The sequence below is a fragment of the Cryptotermes secundus genome, unplaced genomic scaffold (assembly GCF_002891405.2).
Source record: "Cryptotermes secundus unplaced genomic scaffold, Csec_1.0 scaffold5, whole genome shotgun sequence".
NCBI lineage: Eukaryota > Metazoa > Arthropoda > Insecta > Blattodea > Kalotermitidae > Cryptotermes > Cryptotermes secundus.
In genome coordinates this window covers 1,596,138-1,615,095 of record NW_019724742.1, presented here as the reverse complement: position 1 = coordinate 1,615,095, position 18,958 = coordinate 1,596,138, and the positions used below count along the sequence as shown (strand labels likewise).

The 18,958-nt window shown below is 41.1% G+C and overlaps 1 protein-coding gene and 1 long non-coding RNA gene across 3 annotated transcripts in view; one reads left to right on the top strand and one right to left on the bottom strand.

Moving 5' to 3' along the window:
• The first annotated feature begins 1,941 nt into the window (after nt 1-1,941).
• Nucleotides 1,942-18,958, top strand: part of LOC111862754 — an 81,540-nt gene continuing 64,523 nt past the window's right edge. Inside the window, exon 1 of the long non-coding RNA XR_002842487.2 lies at nt 1,942-2,063. This is a non-coding gene — a long non-coding RNA (uncharacterized LOC111862754). The remainder of the gene's footprint in view (nt 2,064-18,958) is intronic.
• Nucleotides 13,989-18,958, bottom strand: part of LOC111862753 (U8-agatoxin-Ao1a-like) — a 69,801-nt gene continuing 64,831 nt past the window's right edge. The window contains exon 3 of one of the 2 annotated variants that reach the window (XM_023848412.2): nt 13,989-15,959. In XM_023848412.2, coding sequence (XP_023704180.1) covers nt 15,794-15,959 — 166 coding nt within the window. In that variant the 3' untranslated portion in view covers nt 13,989-15,793. The remainder of the gene's footprint in view (nt 15,960-18,958) is intronic. The other variant, XM_023848413.2, reaches the window with a different exon arrangement.

The following is an 18,958-nucleotide window of genomic DNA, read 5'->3' as shown; positions in this document are numbered from 1 at the left end:
GTATGTCTAAGATCTAGAGAAACCGAAGTGAACGGAGAAGTTCATGGAGGCAGACCTGGGCCCACTGGGGCCGTAGTGCCAAGGAAAAAATATTCAACTCATATTTTATGTAATATTAAATATTGATTGTTTATATTTGTTCCTTCTTAAGCTGCAGAAATATCTGTTAAATTGTTTGATTTTCAGTTGTGGCAGACCCCTACACAGACCAGCATTTTTTATCAGTTTTATAAACTTTGTCACTTTGTAAGTAAGTTGGAAGCTTGACTTCGGGCTTTACTCTCAGACCACGTGACAGTCCGGCACACACATACACACATATTGTATTTTCGTCCCTTTTACAGATTTACCCTTTACGTCCATCGCCATTCTGAAAACTGCTCGGAACATTCTAAGATTACTGCAGGGCCAATATACTGATGGTAGTTCTCACTTATTTTCACAAGTTTCTCAAAATATGTCCAGGAGTATTTACGAATGCCACAACCACTGGTCAGGAGCTTCATAACTTGTACTCTTCTCCAAGTATAATTAGAATGATCAAGTCAAGGAGGATGAGGTAGGCAGGTCATATAGCACGAATGGTGGAGACGAGGAATGCGTATAGGATATTGGTGGGAAAGCAAGAAGGAAAGAGACCACAGGGAAGACCAAGGCGTAGGTGGGTGGACAGTATTAGAATGGATCTTAGAGAGATAGGATGGGATGGTATGGATTGGATAAATTGGCTCAGGATAGGGACCAGTTGAGGGCTCTTTTGAACACGGTGATGAACCTTCGGGCTCCATAAAATGATGGGAAATTCTTGAGTAGCTGCAGAATTGGCGGCTCCTCAAGAAGGGCTCAGCTCCATGAGTAAGTAAGTAAGTACAACCATTGGTCTCTCGTGCCTCCGGACTTGTCTTCACTTCCCTACATTACCTGAGCAGCTGAGACTCAGCTGGCGGAAGTAAGAAAACAGAATCTGCTTCTGTCCGAACCTGATCAGTTGGTGCAGTTTCATTAATTAATTGTAAACACATAAGCAGTAACTGTGTTGAAGAATGCCGCCTTCTAGGATGTGGTGTCGTGTAGATCTTGTGTGAACTGACGTTTCAGAGGAACGTATCACCTCCATCTTCAGGGTAGAAAAATCCGCGAGCGAGGAACCAGCGTGAGAATGTGGCTGCAGACTGAGCCACTANACCAGCGTGAGAATGTGGCTGCAGACTGCTGGTTCCTCGCTCGCGGATTTTTCTACCCTGAAGATGCAGGCGATACGTTCCTCCGAAACGTCAGTTCACACAAGATCTACACGGCGCCACATCCCAGAAGATGACATGCTTCATAGTCACCGCCGTGACAACCGCAAATCTTACTCAGTAACTGTGTTTTGTGAGAAACTGATCAGTTCATGCAATATCCATAATTAGCATTACGGAAAGAAAATAGTGACTTATCTGTTTGAACCTGATAAGTTGATGCAGGATCGTTAATTAACACTACATAATGCATAAACAGCAAATCTTACCTTTGTGAATCTGATCGGTTGATGCAGCTTTCTTAAGCAACATTAAGAGACAAATAAGCAGTAACTGTTTTCTGTTCGAACATGATCAGTCGATGCAGCATCCTTAAATACAATTCGGCAAACATACAGCGCTTGTTTTGTGTGCGAACCTCGTCAGTCATTGTAGCATCATTAATTAACATTACGGAACACGTACTAAATTTCACTTTTCTGTGTGGATCTCAACAGCTCATGCAGCAACATTAATTGGCATTACAAACACATAAAACATTTCTTGTTTTCTCATTAACAATCCAGACTTTTTGTTCAAAAAAATTAGGTTACTCTCTTCAATTAATTAGAAATGAGATAGTTACAACAATTGCCGCAGAAGGAACCTGGCGCTAGTGTACAAAGCCGAAGACCATAAATTTCGGCCGGTTATGTTTGTAGCAGTGTAACACGAACAGGTTATCCTTCTTGTGTTCACGTGAGTTCTTGAGTTTTTGAGTGTGTGATTGTGTAGAGTGTGAGCAGTAGAGAGAGGCTTCAGTTTGCATGTTGGACTGATAAGGTAGGTGAATCAACTAGATATGAAATGTTGCTGTGTACATAACTATGTTTTGATTGGTACTCATGCTTCAGTCATGGTTACAGCTTGTAGTGGATGCAATCCTTTACATTATGACAGCGCTTCATGTTTCGTAAAAAATAACGTACAGGAAACAGCAGTTCAAGTTATCCTGTTCCAGGGCAATATATGAGACCAATTACCGATTATATTTCATCAGTCATTTAAGATAGTCAAAGACTGCGTATCTTCAGTAAGTACGGTGTGATGGGCTTGAGATGCATTTGGTTCGGGATACGACCCAGGTGTGGGCTCATTTGAACACCGCAATGAAGCTTCATTTCCATGAGAGGCGAAAAGTATACTGGCTAGATTTGTGACAATCAGCTTATCAAAAAATACAGAAAATGTTAATCTTGTTTATTACTTCAGGCGACGTATGAGAATGTTACGATTCGGGGTATGGCAATCAGCAGTCTTGTTGACAAGGACAGGAAACAGCATGTACGGGTATGTTCGTCTAACGTGACCGCTAGTAAACCAGTTAGAATTTCAAACTACCTATTGAGAGAACTAATATTTTGCAACTTTATAAATAGGTTATGAAGACATATGAGAACGTTGCAGTACGCAGTTTTGATATCAGTAAATCTATCAACCGCCGACCACAGAGGCCGCGCGGTCAATGGCATTAACCGTCTTCGCCCGCTCGAACACTGAGATCGTGAGTTCGAATCCCACTCGAGGCATGGATGTTCGTGTGCGTTTATTCTGTGCTTATATTGTTCTGAGTGTAGATAACCTTGCGACGGGCTGATTCCCCGTGCAAGGAGTCCTACCGACTGTGTATAGATTAAGAAACCGAAGAAGCGGCCAAGGTCCAAATGGTTATTGAGCCATAGAGAAAATATGTTTCTCCGAAACGTCGGGATCTCTCCGAACTGCACGGCTTTATAACCCAGGCGATCATACGCTTTCAAAAAATTGTCTCTGTTGGTCATGCAATATGGGACGCAATGTAACGTTTCAGATTTTTACCCGGTCTTACGTACGAGTTTCTCACACCTCGCTCACCGATGTTCACTAACCCCTTCTATTTTCCTCTTCCTCATATGTACATACGTCTGATTTTTATTTTGTTTTCAGAAAAATATTTTGTGATGTTTCTTTCTAGGAAATCCCGGCTAGCACTCTATTAAGGCCGTTTATAAAGCTGTAATTCCACAAAGCTTACTTTTCTCTCAGTTCTGTCCAGTAGATCAAAATTACAGTTGTGATTCGATTTATGAAAGCTTTTCTGAGCTGCAGTATGGATCATGCAGGCTGAAGATGGAGGTAAACAAAAGACAAATTGCGCGTCTCCAAGGAACTCTGTTGTAGTCGCAAGGCACAGACTGTTACAGCTTAAAGTGGATTAAGCTTCGCTCCGACTAGAGACAGAACACGTCCTCGTGAACTCCGAGACTCTCAGGGTCGGTTGTGCAGAAATATAGCTTATGTATAGAGAGTGCAAGACATGGCGTTCATTATAATACACGTAGGTTGTCAGGGCCTAATGCTGTACGTCGATGTGTTTCAATTAATATTACAGAAACGTAAACATTCGCACAGTAAGGAAGCATAATGTGTGGTGGATGCTTGAGAAGTGGGCGATGGGGCGAGTAGCATGGAGAAACTGAATTGAAGACGAGTTTCATAAGTCTTACACTTCACCAAATAATATTAGAATGAAATTGGTGGAACATGTGCAATACAAAGTGGATATGAGAATTTCGTGAAAAATATTAGCTGAAAATGAGAATGAAATTGGTGGAACCTGTGTAATACAAGGAGGATACGATAATTTGATGCAAAATATTAGCTGAAAATGAGAATGAAATTGGTGGAATATGTGCAATACAAGGAGAATATGAGCCTGAAAATGAGAATGAAATTGGTGAAACATGTGCAATACAAGGAGAATATGAGACTGAAAATGAGAATGAAATTGGTGGAACCTGTGTAATACAAAGAGGATACGATAATTTCATGCAAAATGCTTGCTGAAAATGAGAATGAAATTGGTGGAACATGTGCAATACAAGGAGAATATGAGACTGAAAATGAGAATGAAATTGGTGGAACATGTGCAATACAAGGAGAATATGAGCCTGAAACTGAGAATGAAATTGGTGGAACATGTGTAGTACACGGAGGATATGAGAATTTCATGCAAAATATTAGCTGAAAATCTCAGGAGAAAGGCCGGGGTATGGACATGGATGGTAATAAAAATCGATATTTAGATATAGAAGACTGAATTCATGTGACTGAGGGTAGGATCCAATTATGGATTCTTCTGAATACGTTAATGAAACTTGGGGACACGCTGTAGCGTAGTTGGTTGAAGCACTATGCTACAAGCCGCAAGGTCGCGGGTTAGATTTCTGATGAGGTCATTGGATTTTTCAATCGACCTAACCCTTCCAGCCGCACAACGGCCCTGGGGTCGACTCATTCTCTAACAGAAACGAGTACTTAGAATTTTCCTGAGGTAAACGGCTGCAGGCGCTTGAGGTTGACAACCTCACTGCAATCTGTGAGTCGATAGTCTAGAACATGTAGGAGCCTTGACGTCTCACAAACGTATGGGCCTCCACGGCCTGTTACAGGGATAGTTTTGCCTTTTTTTTTTTTAAGTAAATGAAACTTTTGTTTCCGTAGAAGGCCAGACGAGACTGTAAATTCCTCAAGAAAGCCTTTGCTGCAAGGAGTTAATTTAATAGTCCTTTAATTTGTTCGTCAGAAGTTCCCCTGATACAGACCGATTAAGTAAGTAAAGTAAAGTTGTCCCTGTGCTTAACTAATTTAGCGCTACTCCATGAAGACATATGGTGGAGTTTATGTGTAGATGAATATTTTTTTGACCTCGGCACTTGTTGGGGGTGAGTGGTCAGCTTCACGCCCCGGCCGCTTTACCCCCGGGAAAGAACCCCCAGTACACATTGGATAGGAGGCTTGGTGGGCCTCAGAGCCGGTCTGGGCGACATGGAGAAGTGAAAATTCTTGCCCCCACCGAGACTCGAACTCCGAACCGTCGGTCGTCCAGCCCGTAACCAGTTGCTATACCGACTGCGCTATCCCGGCTCTTATAAGTAAGTTCATTACTTAAAATCATCAAAAGTATTTATGCCTATCACAGAGGCACCTTGAGCTTGGCACTGGGATCACAGTTTCGAGTGTCTTCCCGTTTTCGTTATGCCCTGTGTAGTTGGGCTGTGAGATGCGTGGATTTCCCATTCAGTTATTAACGCCTTCGGAAGTTCTAAGAGGTTAATCCATACACCAATACGTATAAACCTCTAAGGGGTTTATTCGCACGGAGGAAATTTGATTATGATACACTTCTTGTTCACTCCTTTCAGACTTTGGCTGTAAATAGCAGGAGTATGAAGAAGAGATAATGGCGTGGCTTCCTCTCCATTAAAACTATTTGAGTTCCAAGCGTAGGGACTAGCAGAATTGTTGCCTCGTTATAACAGTTTTAATGGAGATTATGTCTGCGTGCTTGCGGGCTAGACGCGCTCGTGCTCTGAGCGTCAACAGACGCCTTCAGGGTGGGATGGCATAAGGTAGGGAAGAGTTATTACCAGCAGTTAGTACACTTTGGGGGGGGGGGCGCCATAGCTCAAGCGGTTAGTCGCTGGTTTCCCACCGCGGCGGCCCGGGTTCGATTCCGATTCTGGTCAAGTGGGATTTGTGGTGGACAAAGTGGCGCTGGGGAAGGTTATCTCCGAGTACTTCGGTTTCCTCTGCCAATCTGCCTAAAGCTTTCTGTCAAAAAGTGTGAAAGTATTTACTGACGGAGATGCGATACGACACTGTGTATTTATTTTAAATAATTAACGTTAAAAATACGAAGTACAGGCTTCGTGAAATTGCTGGAAGTCATTTTTCATGAAAACGACAGAGAGAACTGTTGACCTGCGGAGTTAGTACTACTCGCAGCCAGAAAGTGCAAGGCCATATCAGCTCACAGGGTTACTATTATCTCGTGCAGCATGCTTACCATATTTCTACACAGAAAGGTATAGAACAAGATTCTCTGAGCATGGCCAATTAAGCGCATTTTGGATATTGGCGAGTCTCAACTTAAGAGTGACAACGCACTGCGTAAAGTACAGTATGGGTAATGTGAAATCCTCTCTTCTATAGTAAAATATCTCGATAGGATATTTCTAACCATTTTGAACCAGTAATAAAAGAATATATACACTTATCTCATATATAAATTTTCTAATACATCCATGTGGGGCACGCGGTAGCGTAGCTGGTTGAGGCACTATGTCACAAGTCGGAAGGTCGCGGTTTCAAGTCCCAATGAGATCACTGTAAGTTTTCAGTTGATCTAATCCTTCCAGCCGCAATATGGCCCTGGGGTTGACTCAGCTTCTTAACAGAAATGAGTTCCAGGATTATTCTTGTGGGTAAATTGCGGGCGGCGCGTAATGCTGACGACCTCACCGCCATATGTGAGCCGATTGTCTAGAAAATGTGGGAGCCTTGACGTCTGACAGTCCTATGGACCTCCATGGCCTGTTACAGGGATAGCTTTACTTTTTAATATAACCATGTAGCACAGTGGAAAGAAAACAAGGGAAATTTTTCTCATAGTAATAGTGCACAGCCAAGGAAGAAAATAGCTAGGCTCTGAAAGGTTCTGACGATGGTGCATAACACTTGGAATTACTGGGGTTTTGGGCTCTGTCCATCGTCCAGTATTCTAGAAAACAGAAGACACAACTTTTCGGAAATAGATCCAGTTTCCGGAACGTTTGTTTTTTCTATTTTCTAGAATATTGGACGATGGACAGAGTAAAAAAAAATCCACTAATTCCGAAGAAAATAGCTGCTTGTTAATACATTATTCTATTCGTTATAGGGGGTCGACCACAAAGTCAAAACTAAGCCAAAATAAATGTTGTGCACACATAAAATAATATTATCTCTTGTTTCTAGTTGATATTGTGAGAGAAAGTAGTAAAAGCATTTCTCTCGTAATAGAGAGAGAGCAGAACATGTAAGTAAGTGTATATCGGTCTCGTGCGATTCTTATGGGAGGCCAGCTTACCCGCACTATCTGGTGATGCAATCCCTGCATTGTGGAAAGTGCCTCAAACCGCCAAGTAGGATAATAAATACTTTAAAATTGCGTCACTGAAAGGAAAAACTGTGGATCCTGCTGCGAAATATCCGCGTGTTCTCAGATTGGGTTCGAACAAACTGTGGTGGGCTGGAATATTTCTTTTTGCTCAAACTATGTCTATTCTGAAGAAAGCAGTCTTCTGGGATTTGGCACCGTGTATATGTGGTGTTAACCGACTGCAGGCTGCTTTTACCGGTTCTCACGGTCTCTTCGCTTTCGGATTTCTTATATTTTTTCCTTCTACTCTGAAGATGGAGGCGATACGTTCCTCCGAAACGTCGTTTAACACCACATATACACGGTGCCAAATCCCAGAAGACTGCTTTCTTCATAGTCACCGCTGTGAAAGCCTCAAATCTTACATATGTCTATTCTATCTCTGTTACCCAGTCTTAATAAGAAAGGTTGCTGATGTGCGCTGTTCGAATCTCGGCACTGGACATATACTGTTCTGAGGTTCTTTTTAGGGTGAGGTGATTTCCCGAGTTATTCCACGTAGACGCTGAGTTAGTACCATGAATTGAGCCATTACTAATTCCTTCGACTTCCTTTTTTTTTTATCAAATTCATGTAATGATGGGACGCTACTTGGGCTGAGTTCTGACAACGTCGTTGTAGGGCCATTCCAAATATAAGTAAAAGTGGCACGCGCTGATAAATATTGAAAGTTTTTCGAATTAAATTCGCATGACTTGATGAACATTGTCAGTATTCTTACTGCAACATTATGAGGTCGTTTACACTGTACCACCCGGTAGTCACTGTAAAGCTGCTAGAGGATTACCTTTGACCGAGAAACGCGAATAAAATCCTGCCGACAATCCCACATACGTTACTCGCACAGACACGTTAAACCGCCACACATTTATAAATTAACCATGAATTCACGGACCGCGTCAGTTTGGCACATGGCGACGTTACCTAACTGAAGGGCACAGGATAAGTGATAGCAGAGAAAAAAGGGAACGAAATGGAAGCAAAGTTATGAAATCATACGACGTACACTTAACAGGTTCCGCAGAAGGAAAGATAAATGAAGTAAATTACAATAAAGTCTCCCCTTAAAATAAGCATACATTAAACTCGCGTTGAACTATTTTCTTATTCAAATTGACGAAAAGTTACAATCAGTATTAAGGTTTCAGTACTTAATGATATCAAATACTTTTCCAAGAAATTAATAAAACCGTCTATATCTAAAAAATATAATATAGATGGATAGATAGACAGACAGATTGACAGGTTGACAGATAGATAGATAGATAGATAGATAGATAGATAGATGGGGTCCACTTACTGATCACGTGACTTCATCTTGTAACACTTTGTTCTTATGCTTAATCGCAGTTTTTTTTTACAATTTATTCACGACTCAATTAACGACGCCCTCAGTGCCTCTTCTTCTGTAAAATCAGATTATAGGATAATTGGTGAATAATGAATCGCAAAGAATATGGAAGGAGTGGGTCATGACCTGCTTGAGATGCTGTCAAAAAATTTATCCGGAGAGTCTGAGGAAAACTTCACGATAGTCAGTGTCCTGGGCGAAATTAAAACCATGGAGTAGATGAATAAATCTAGGAATTGTATGGTTGCGCAACTTTAAGAGGAAAACACGCATTGAACTTAATTACACTTAAAGAGGCGGTGAAATGAGTTATTGCTACTCTAAAACAGAATTGAGGGGATATTATTACAGAGCGACATGTCCGTCTACGCGAATTGGAACCAGTCGCTTTGTGTTTGTAACCACAGCCGTAGCATACAGATGAAGCCATTAGTGCGACTGTTAACAAGGGGGTCTGTTACCTGCGTTCAGTGACAGTTTTCTGTAAAGCGAAATGTGAAACCGCTGTATTTTACGCGAAATAGCGACTGGATTGTGAGTTGGACCACTGCGTTTCGAATTCCTGCAGTATAGAATACATTTTACAATGCAGCGATGTGTCCATGGAACAAAGCGGTCGGAACGTTAGCCTGGATTTATACGATGGGCATGAGACTTTAATAGCTATACATTTATATCACTTATGTCGGGGCTGACCCCTGAACCTCACCATATACTTAACCTACACGATAGCAAGAGGAACGGAGCATGAAGCTAGGATGCTTCAGTCAGTATAGCCACTGTATATGGTTTAGACTACCATAGATTGTTTCTTGGGGTCGGGTGAGACTGAGTCCCGTTGGTACGTCGGCCACTAATTGGCCTATTATACCTGCCCCGGATGTTAGATAATTATGAATATGAAGCAGTCAGTGGAATGAGAATTGGCAGGGGAAACCGAAGTACTCGGAGAAAGCCTGCCCCAGCGCCACTTTGTCCACCACAAATCACGCATGACCTGACCTGGGCTCGGTGGGAAGGCGGCGACTAACTGCCTGGGCTACGGCACGGCCATTAGGGCTCGTTTCAAGGTAGTAAACAGCCGGGGAGTAAAGCTGGGGGTTGAAGCTTCATTTCGACGCCCCCACACACGACCTTGGGCTTATACGTCGCGATTCGACCTTAACGTGTACAGTCATGTCATCATGTCTTCCTCCTTGAGCGCGGGCCGTCGGACTCCTGAAGTTGTTTGGGGTATTTAATCGTTCGTTTAAAGGGTGGGTAGATCACCTTCGGGCATACAAGTAACTCAGAGGGCACTAGTAACATTGCTGCCTATAGTCCGTCCATCCTTAGCAGTGGTTCCGTTGCAGAACAGACCCGCATGGCCAATTCCTAACAAACGGCTACCGAATTCCCTCTTTTTAGTCAAATATTCTTATTTTTAAAAAGTAAAATGAGACTTATGAAATCACCCCGCTGTTTATCTATGTATCTCCTCCTAATTTTTAGGCTTATGAATCTTATGATATCATCTTGCTCTCTGTGTTACCCTCCCCACAAATTTTTGTTAGGAGGGTTATCAGATCACGTTGTTATCTCTGTGTCTGTTCGTCCACCCTTACTTTTTTCCGTTTTCTATGCGGTCCATGTCGTATGAAAGAAGAATAGGCGAGTATTTCTTCCAAGAACTTCTTGTATGGAGATGGAACACTTGGTAGATAATCTCAGTAACTCCCGGATTGTCTGGTTTGTATCCTCGGATACTCTGCAGGGAACTTTGGGGCCGTACGTAGGAGAAAAACTCAATACCTTACATAAAGTTCGGCCGTATAGACCATGTTAAAAGAATTATATTTGTAGAGATGGAAACTAAACTTCATAGACAATGGAGTAACCAACCAAACCTTCAACAAACGGCCAGCCAGTATACGCAGCCGAATAATCCGGATATTCAGAAAGGGGTTCCACAAATTGCTGACGGTAGGCAAGGACAACTGTTAGGTCTCTCATGTGTCGGATAATTCAAAGGTTGCTGTTAAGACGTAAGATGAGCCACGGTGAAAATAGAAAGAGTGTCTAATGGGGATGAAATGCGACAAGGATAAATAAAGCAGCACTTCCACAGTTGGAGAGACTGTACTGTGTAATGCTAAGGGTGGGGTGAAACTCCAAACTGTGTCACGGATAGAACACAGGGGACTAAAGGAACGGATTTACTGAGCATCAAATAAAAGGTACGAAAGAAATGTAAGGAGACAGTGGTTACAAGGAAATTTCAAGTGAGGATCAAATTTGAAGGAAATTTTAATTATGCTTACCTCAAAATGTTGTTAGGACTACCGAAAATGTATTATATTGTATTAATAATAGCAACCCTCGTGCACAAATGTGCGTGCTTATGGCTGCCGGCCAAACTACGATTTGGACCCTTGCCTATGTTAACGTATGAACACGTCACTCGTAACATCACATACAATCAACGTTAGCAGTGCCATCTCTGATTTCGCTCGAGTGCAAGACCGGAAAGTGGCGCGCCCCGTGGCTTTATGACGAACTCCTAGCAGACCTGTCCACTCAATTTCGTCTCAGTGTTACTTCTCACTTTAAAACTCTGTGGCTTTTAGTCCGCAAGTGAATCATACCAACCGAGCGACCGTCGCTTGTCGGCAAAGTTAGTGGCAACTTTTGCGGATAGAGGGTGTATATATACTGCATTTCGGTAATTTTTGTGTCCTGAATTTGTCGTGACTACATTTTATTATGACAGGTTTAACATGGCTGCTCCATGTACTGAAACAGAGTAGAACAAGGAACCAAGTTGGACGGAAATTGAGGCTGTAGACTTGTATTCGGTCGGTGTTCGGTTCGAATCCCAGCCGGGTCTCCGATTACCCTGACTGCGGGTAAGAGCCAGAGTATATTGGTCAAGTCAGACGCCAGTTAAGCCGAGATTGCAACTGAGTAGACGCACTTCTCAAATGCGAGTCTAGAACTGCCGTGACACAGATCCGCCTGGTTTGTAGTAGTTTCTAGAAGGTAACACATGCCTCTGAGGTCGTGCCCTACCTCAGGCAGTTTGTTGTCGGGATCAGTTTCAGGGTGGTGCACGTGAGGTTCTTGAAAAAGAAAGTGGCACGGGGCGGGTTCTTCTTGCAGTACATTATTTCCCTGGCGACCGATACTCACCCGTTTCTAGGGTCTGGTACATCCAACTCCATTTGGCACCGCAGTACAGAGTGACCCAGTCTGTCTGCATTTCTACAACTAGACACGTTATGCAGCTTGGTATTGAGTACTTTACGTGGTCATAGATTCCCGCCTGATTGTTTTATTGTCACGTAATTTGCAATTGGACCAGTTGATACAGCTGTCTCAATTAACTTTCGCAGTTAGAATTTCTTTTAAATGATACTTCGATTTAATTTAACCCCTCGCCGGAAACATACTGCAGCTCTTATAAAGATGACCTGCCCGGTACACATATTTTGTTGCTCCTGTTGATTCAGTCCCTAAAATTTGTTCCTCTGCTTAACTAATTAAGAACTACGCCATGAGGGCGTATGGTGGAGTAGATATACAGATCCACATTCCCATGACCTCGGTACTAGTTGGAGTTTCACGCCCTGGACACTTTAACCCCGGGTAAATATCCTCTGGTATCCGTTGTATAGGAGCATGCACTGTCTTCGCTCGCTCGGAAGACGGGATCGTGGGTTCGAATCCCACTCAGGGCATGGATGTTTGTGTGCGTTCTTCTGTGTTTGTGTACAGGTAGAGGCTTTGCGACAAGCTGATCACCCACCCAAGGAGTCCTACCGTATGTCTGAGGTCTAGTAAAATACCGAAGTCAAACGTAGAGTTTCATGGAGGTAGGCCTAGGACCAAATGAGGGCTGTAGGGCCATTGAAGAAAAAAAACCCGTTGGATAGGTTGGGTGGGCCCCAGAGACGGTCTGGACGACTTGGAGAAGATAAAATTCTTGCCCCAACGGGGACTCGAAATCTGACTCCTCGGTCGTCCAGCCCGTGGCCTGTAGATACTGTTTATTATAGTCCTGAAAACAAAACATTGCTTCCAGCAGGTTGAGTTTGCTATGCAGGACTGCACATTTCGGAAGGCATGCACCATCATCAAGCCTGGTACTTACCTGTACGTACCTAACGTAAATTTTGCATGTAAACTGAGTGGACCCGTCTATGTTTTACACTATGCACATTATATACTATATTATAAACTATGATGATTGTCTTTCTGTCTGTTGGTTAACACTGACGTTATATTGCTGTAGCTGTAGCTGTTGAATATTTTATATGAATACATAACACTGAACACACACATCTGTCCACTTCACAAGTTTTCTTGTTCTACTATTCTTCCTGGGACGGCCTGGCCTGAGATCTTGTTTGATATATTTTTCTCTACGGAGTGGGGGATGGTTTTTATTTTGTTTACAATATAGATATATTATGCATAATGTATAACTCACCGGTGGATCTACTCGAATTACACTGAAAAATTACGCTAAGTACATAAACAGAATAATTGTAACCAAAAACCTTACCTGAATATGGCACGCACGTACCGAAATTTGTTCTATACAGCAACTCTACCTGCAGGAAACAGTGTTCTTTATATAGACAGAAATATAATTAATATAATCTATGGTTGGTAATGCTGTTTATGAGAACTCATCGTTTATTCTCCGAATCATGAAACAAAATGGTGCGTTCTGTGAACGTAGTATATATGACGTCCTGAAAGTCTCTCCGGGATTTCAGCAGACTATATTTTCATAACCGTTACAGATATTAGAGGAAAGATTCACTAGAATGAAACTTAACTTCAAACGTTTACATCTGTATAAGTCCAGTTGCATTCCTTTGGTGACTCGACAGGTATCTAGATGATAAGCAATTATAATCCGTCTCTGGAGTTACTGTTGTAGCTGCTGCAATGATCAGCTGTTTGAAGGCATCCAAGTTGGCCGTGTGCCCAGTGCGTCCATATACGGTACTTCTGAAGAACTCTATAAGAACAAACCCTGGGTGTCTTAATTTGGTAATTTCGGAGGCCAAGTGACGGATTCTGGGCAGTGGGCACGAAGGTGAGGCCCCATCACTTGTCCTTTGCAGTCACCAAATTGGACACTCCACCACTTTCTCTTGTGTAGTTGTGTCCAAAGCGCCCTGAGTGGTTACACTCTGCAGGTGACCAAATAAAACAGCCGATCGCAGGAGCAGCTGAATTTCTGGGCACTATGTATAACTACCATCAGGCTCTAACGGGTCAGTGCGGCAAATAGTCACTTGTCAGGGGTACCCTGGCTTTTGTTGAGTGTGCAATAGACCACAAGCCTCGTCAAATTCTAAGGTGAATTCTCATGAAACTTGGACAGCAGTTGCCAACACAAGAAGATGCTAAGGAATTTGGGGTTTATTCAATATTTATTAGCACATACCACAGGACACGCGTCATAATTACACAGAGTACATAACTGTAAATTATATACATGCACATCTACTTGCATTACTTTATTTTGTTCATTTGAAATAAAATATATTTTATACTACAGACATGCCATCTGATTGGTGGATGTGGCTGGATAATCCCCAATCAGAAAGCAGCTGTTTCGTATATTTATTTGTCATTCCTTTAATTTCCTGATTTGTATTTATTATTTTTTGCATTTTCAAAAATATCCGTGACCCACTTTGGTAACCAATTATAAGGTTGGTATTCATAATATATGAACGATCAGAGCAGATCATGGATAGTTTGATATTTACTTAAAAATTTTTGTCTTCATTTGCGAAGCTCTTCCAATTGGACATTTCTTCATACAGGGGGGGTACAGGCTTTAGGCATTCCATCCAATTGGAAGGCTTTGTAACTGTATGTTGAAGTTTGATGAGATAGGAAATAAACCAGAATATAGATGTCATACGAAGATTTGGATGGAAGTGAAACAATAATTGGCATAGAGACTATTCAGGGCAGGGTACAAGAAACGACTACACAACGATGCGCGTAATACAGAAGCACTGTTAGCTCTTACTCAGAGACAAATATGACCTTGAATTCCGAACAGAAATCTAGAACATCTGATATTACAGTTATAAAAAATAATGCTTTAATTTCCTTTGTTCTGATTTAAGAATTTTACTCAAGTCTTTTAATAACTACAACTCTGAGGTGAAATAATGTCATAACTGATTTCTTCTCGCAGTTGCCTTATGTATACGTGGCCTGTTTACCAAAGTCAGTAAGTTGACATTTTGTGTCTGAATGTAAATGGGATGACTTGGCCATACTAAAAATATTGTCGTGTTTAAATGTGGCTGATTATGGAAATATTCTTCTATAGAAAAAAAAGATTATATTTTATGCCTTGTTTCAACCACATACAGATATTTTTTTTAGTATTATAACGATACAAATTTCATTGCATAAAACCGTTGGATATAATTAGTAAACGGCATTAGATGAAATGTTTGTTGTTAACTTTACCAAAAAACTAGGCCACATATACGTTACTTATAGTTGCCAATTTTCATAATTTAATTGGCACAGTTATGTAAATATATAACATTTCCATTTCACATTGTATTTCACTTGAATCAAAATAGAGGAATAGAAATACAAGTTGGTCTACATCCAGGTATATTTTAAACATAACCAAATACCTATAGCACAAGAATTAATATTACTTGAGGTAAAGGAGACTCATGACTTCCAAATAAATGAAGTTTCATTTTTCTGGGATGTTTTCTTTTGTATCACTTAAGAGTGGACACGCCTAACAATGTGAATTGTGGCGGTTTAACTAAAGACACAACTGAAGATTTAATAACTTAAAGAATTATTAATTCTTTTAAGTCTCGTAGGTAATATATTAATGAAATATTGATAGAAGTGAATTTATATTTCTCTGTATAAAATATAATTTTGTTTATTATAACTCTAAATTAAGGTCACCCTTAAATAAATTTAGCTCTCTGTAAATAGGAATAAATGTAAAAAAAAACTATCAGTGTTAATGTGTGAACTAAATCAGGAAGAAAATATTTCGGTTTTATACAGACAAGAATCATTTATCAGTAATTATCACACAATGAGTCCTTCGATCGCAGTGACGTCAATTGTCCAGTGTTCTCAAAATTCTAGCCATGAAGTTGTGACAGGCCTCTTGCCGCGATAGTTGGCACCAATTCCTCCTTTCTATTTCCCCCATTTTTGGAAGAGACCCATGCGTTGGCACCGACAGTTCGCGCCCCACAGGTTGCATCGACAGGAGCTGTTGTAGCAGCAGTCTTTAGGTCTGTGATCGCAGTTACCACCTCGTCTGACGCATGCGCGTCTGAAAAGGTAAATTAAAGAAGATCGTCTGCAAGGAAATTAGAATTATCTGAAATAGAATAGATGCATTCTGACCGTGCCAGTGGTGATGAACCCTTTTGCGCACCAGAACAAATTCGAAATTCTAGAATACGCGACTGTGCAGGACACTGAATGATGATGATGATGATGATGATGATGATGACAGTAATAATAATAATAATAATAATAATAATTTCAGGCTTGAGATTCTCATGGCAGTGACTACGAAGATTACTGTCTCCTGTAATGTGGCGCCGTGTAGTCTGATGTACGTTTCCTAACGTTTTAGAAGAAAATGCTGCCCACATTTTTCGGTTAAAAACTCTGAAAATGGAGGCAGTACATCCCTCCGAAACTTTGGTCAAAGTCTGCCATATTATATGACATCACAACCAAGGAAACCGTAAACTTCGTGACAATAACAAGTTTCCATTTCACTGATAAATTGTATTTTTAATTAATTAGAAATATTGGCGCTAAAGCAGAGACAAATGCATCCCTATACTTACAGTGTTAATTATTCATGAACTAAAAACTAATTAAAAATCTTTGAAAAGTCTCTTTGCTGCCAAATTGTCAATACGTACCGATGTCTAAATACCAGTATTTATAGAATCTCATTCCTTACATCTTGCTGCTGACCACAGTGTGAAGTTCGGTGGGTCATGGGTTGCATACCACTGGATTATATTTACAAAACAGTAGCGTAGATGGGGCCGTCTACACAACAGTAATATCTACAGAATGAAGACCAAAATAGACACAAACGTGTCAACATTTGTGCCTGATAAACAGTTTTGTATTCATCCTGTAGATATTATTGTCGTGTAGATCGCCCCATTCTAGGCTATTGTACACACACACAACAGGATGCATAACATACAGATTACAGAACAGTGATTCCCAAGATATATAACCTGAAGTCCTTAGGTCCTGCTACAGGCTCCCAAGGGTTCTGCCAACTTAATTTACGTTCACCGTGCAGTAGCAACATTGCAGGAAACTGAAAACACGTTTCTATCTCAAAACAGAAGAATACTAAACGTCCCGTCTAGTCACCACTTCTGTCAGATGGCAGAGAATAGTAACTAGGAATGTTTTATATCAGTCTGCCTGTTCGTCTGCAAACGTCAACTTTCAAATTGTACAAGACAACGGGACAATATGTTCTAATTTTTTTCATACATAATTGACCCAGACGTTTATTTATTGTGCACAGGGAAATACCAGTGCAGATAGAAACCCAGCCGATCACAGAACGCTTGGATCGTGGGTTCGAATACCACTCAAGTCATTGATGTCTGTGTTTGTGTTGTCCTGTGTGTAGGTAGCGGCCTTGCGACGGGCTGATCACTCGCCCAAGGAGTCCTACCGTCTGTGTAAAAAAGATTACGAAACTGAAGAAGAGGCCAGGGCCCAACCAAGGGCTGTTGAGCCATTGGTGAATGAATGAAATGAATGATAGAAATCCATTCTTGAGAAGGCGATCATACCACATGCAACACAGTGCACTGTATCATCATATTTTGTTACGTGTTTACAACGCTGAAGACTGCTTGTCATTGAGGTCTATATTTACCTTATGTAGCAGTTGATAACTGACCAAGTCCACCCGACCTCCGACTGGGGATACGGTAGCTAAGGTGCGGATGGGTAATTTGATGGTTTAACATGTGAGAGTAATTATTCTGATTATTGGATTTGTTGGGTTATGTAACTCAGCAGGAAGAGGTGTCGCACTGTCTGCAAGATCTCAATTACAGGGAAACATATCATGCACCACACAACAAGCCGCAAACATTCAATTTGATGACAGAAGTTTATTTATTAGAATTCACAATTTTATACCCTTGAACACTGAATTACTGTAGTTGCAGAAGGGATAAGATTTAATGATGTGATTTGTTTAAATTTATAGCGGACGTAAATTTAAAGAAATTAGTCTATTTTATAGAATGTTCTGGAGCGGACAAACACATCCTTTGATTTGAAAACATAAAGCTTCTAGGTGACTTGTACTCGTCACACATCTTCCCTCCAATGTCGGATGGCCGGCGCTAATACAAATCCGTCATTTACAAGTGGCTGAATAAAATAGCGTTCCTCCCCCTTAAATCGAATATGTGCACTCTTCTTAGTCGAAACTAACAAAGGTCACGCCATTCTAACGAATTCCCACGTATGCAAGCTATTAGCTCCAGGACCTCATCCTACCGGCAGGACCCGTCTGCACCTAACTTACAGTGACACGAATTGCTGTCTACTCAGAGTTTTGGCTCATAAGAGAATTCGAAGCTGCACGACATATTCATGTTTTTTAGTCCAAGCGAAAAAATGTAAGATTTCTGTGCTTTCGTTCTACTTCTATTAGTTCCAGAAAAAGTTGCACGAATCAAGCCCAATTAATAAATAAAAATTTAAACAGACCGATTACTTATGTATCTAATTGCAGGAAGCCACAAGTCTTTTTGCATTGTGTGCCCTATTTTTTTTAACAATTTCAGCATCGTGTAAAGCAGGGTTCCACCGTTTCGAACCAAAAATAAATTCTCGCTGCAATATTTGGTGCATACTTCTAACGTTAAATTTAATTTAAATTCTTCCACTGCCTTCTGAGATGAAGCAGTCAAACGAATAGACGGACCGGCTTAACTTCCGCTTCATGCGGCCATGTAATGAACTTCTCGCAAACAGTACATAACAGCAGGAAACTCGTGCTCATCTGTAGTTTTCTCCGTAATAACAATAACTTAAGAGGGCACATAATTCCGCAGTATGTATATTCTTTTTTTTTTTCTTTCTGCCAGTTACTTCATATGACCAAGAGAGTTGCGCGGTTAAAGACATTGGGGAACACTGCTATAGCTATTAATATTTGTGTGATAATTAGATGAAGCAAAACCAATATTTTCATAACCCAAAGATGTCAGTCGAAGATACTACGTATGATTACTAACGCCCCATGGTACGTTTCCAATATAACACTCCATGAACCACACAATGGAC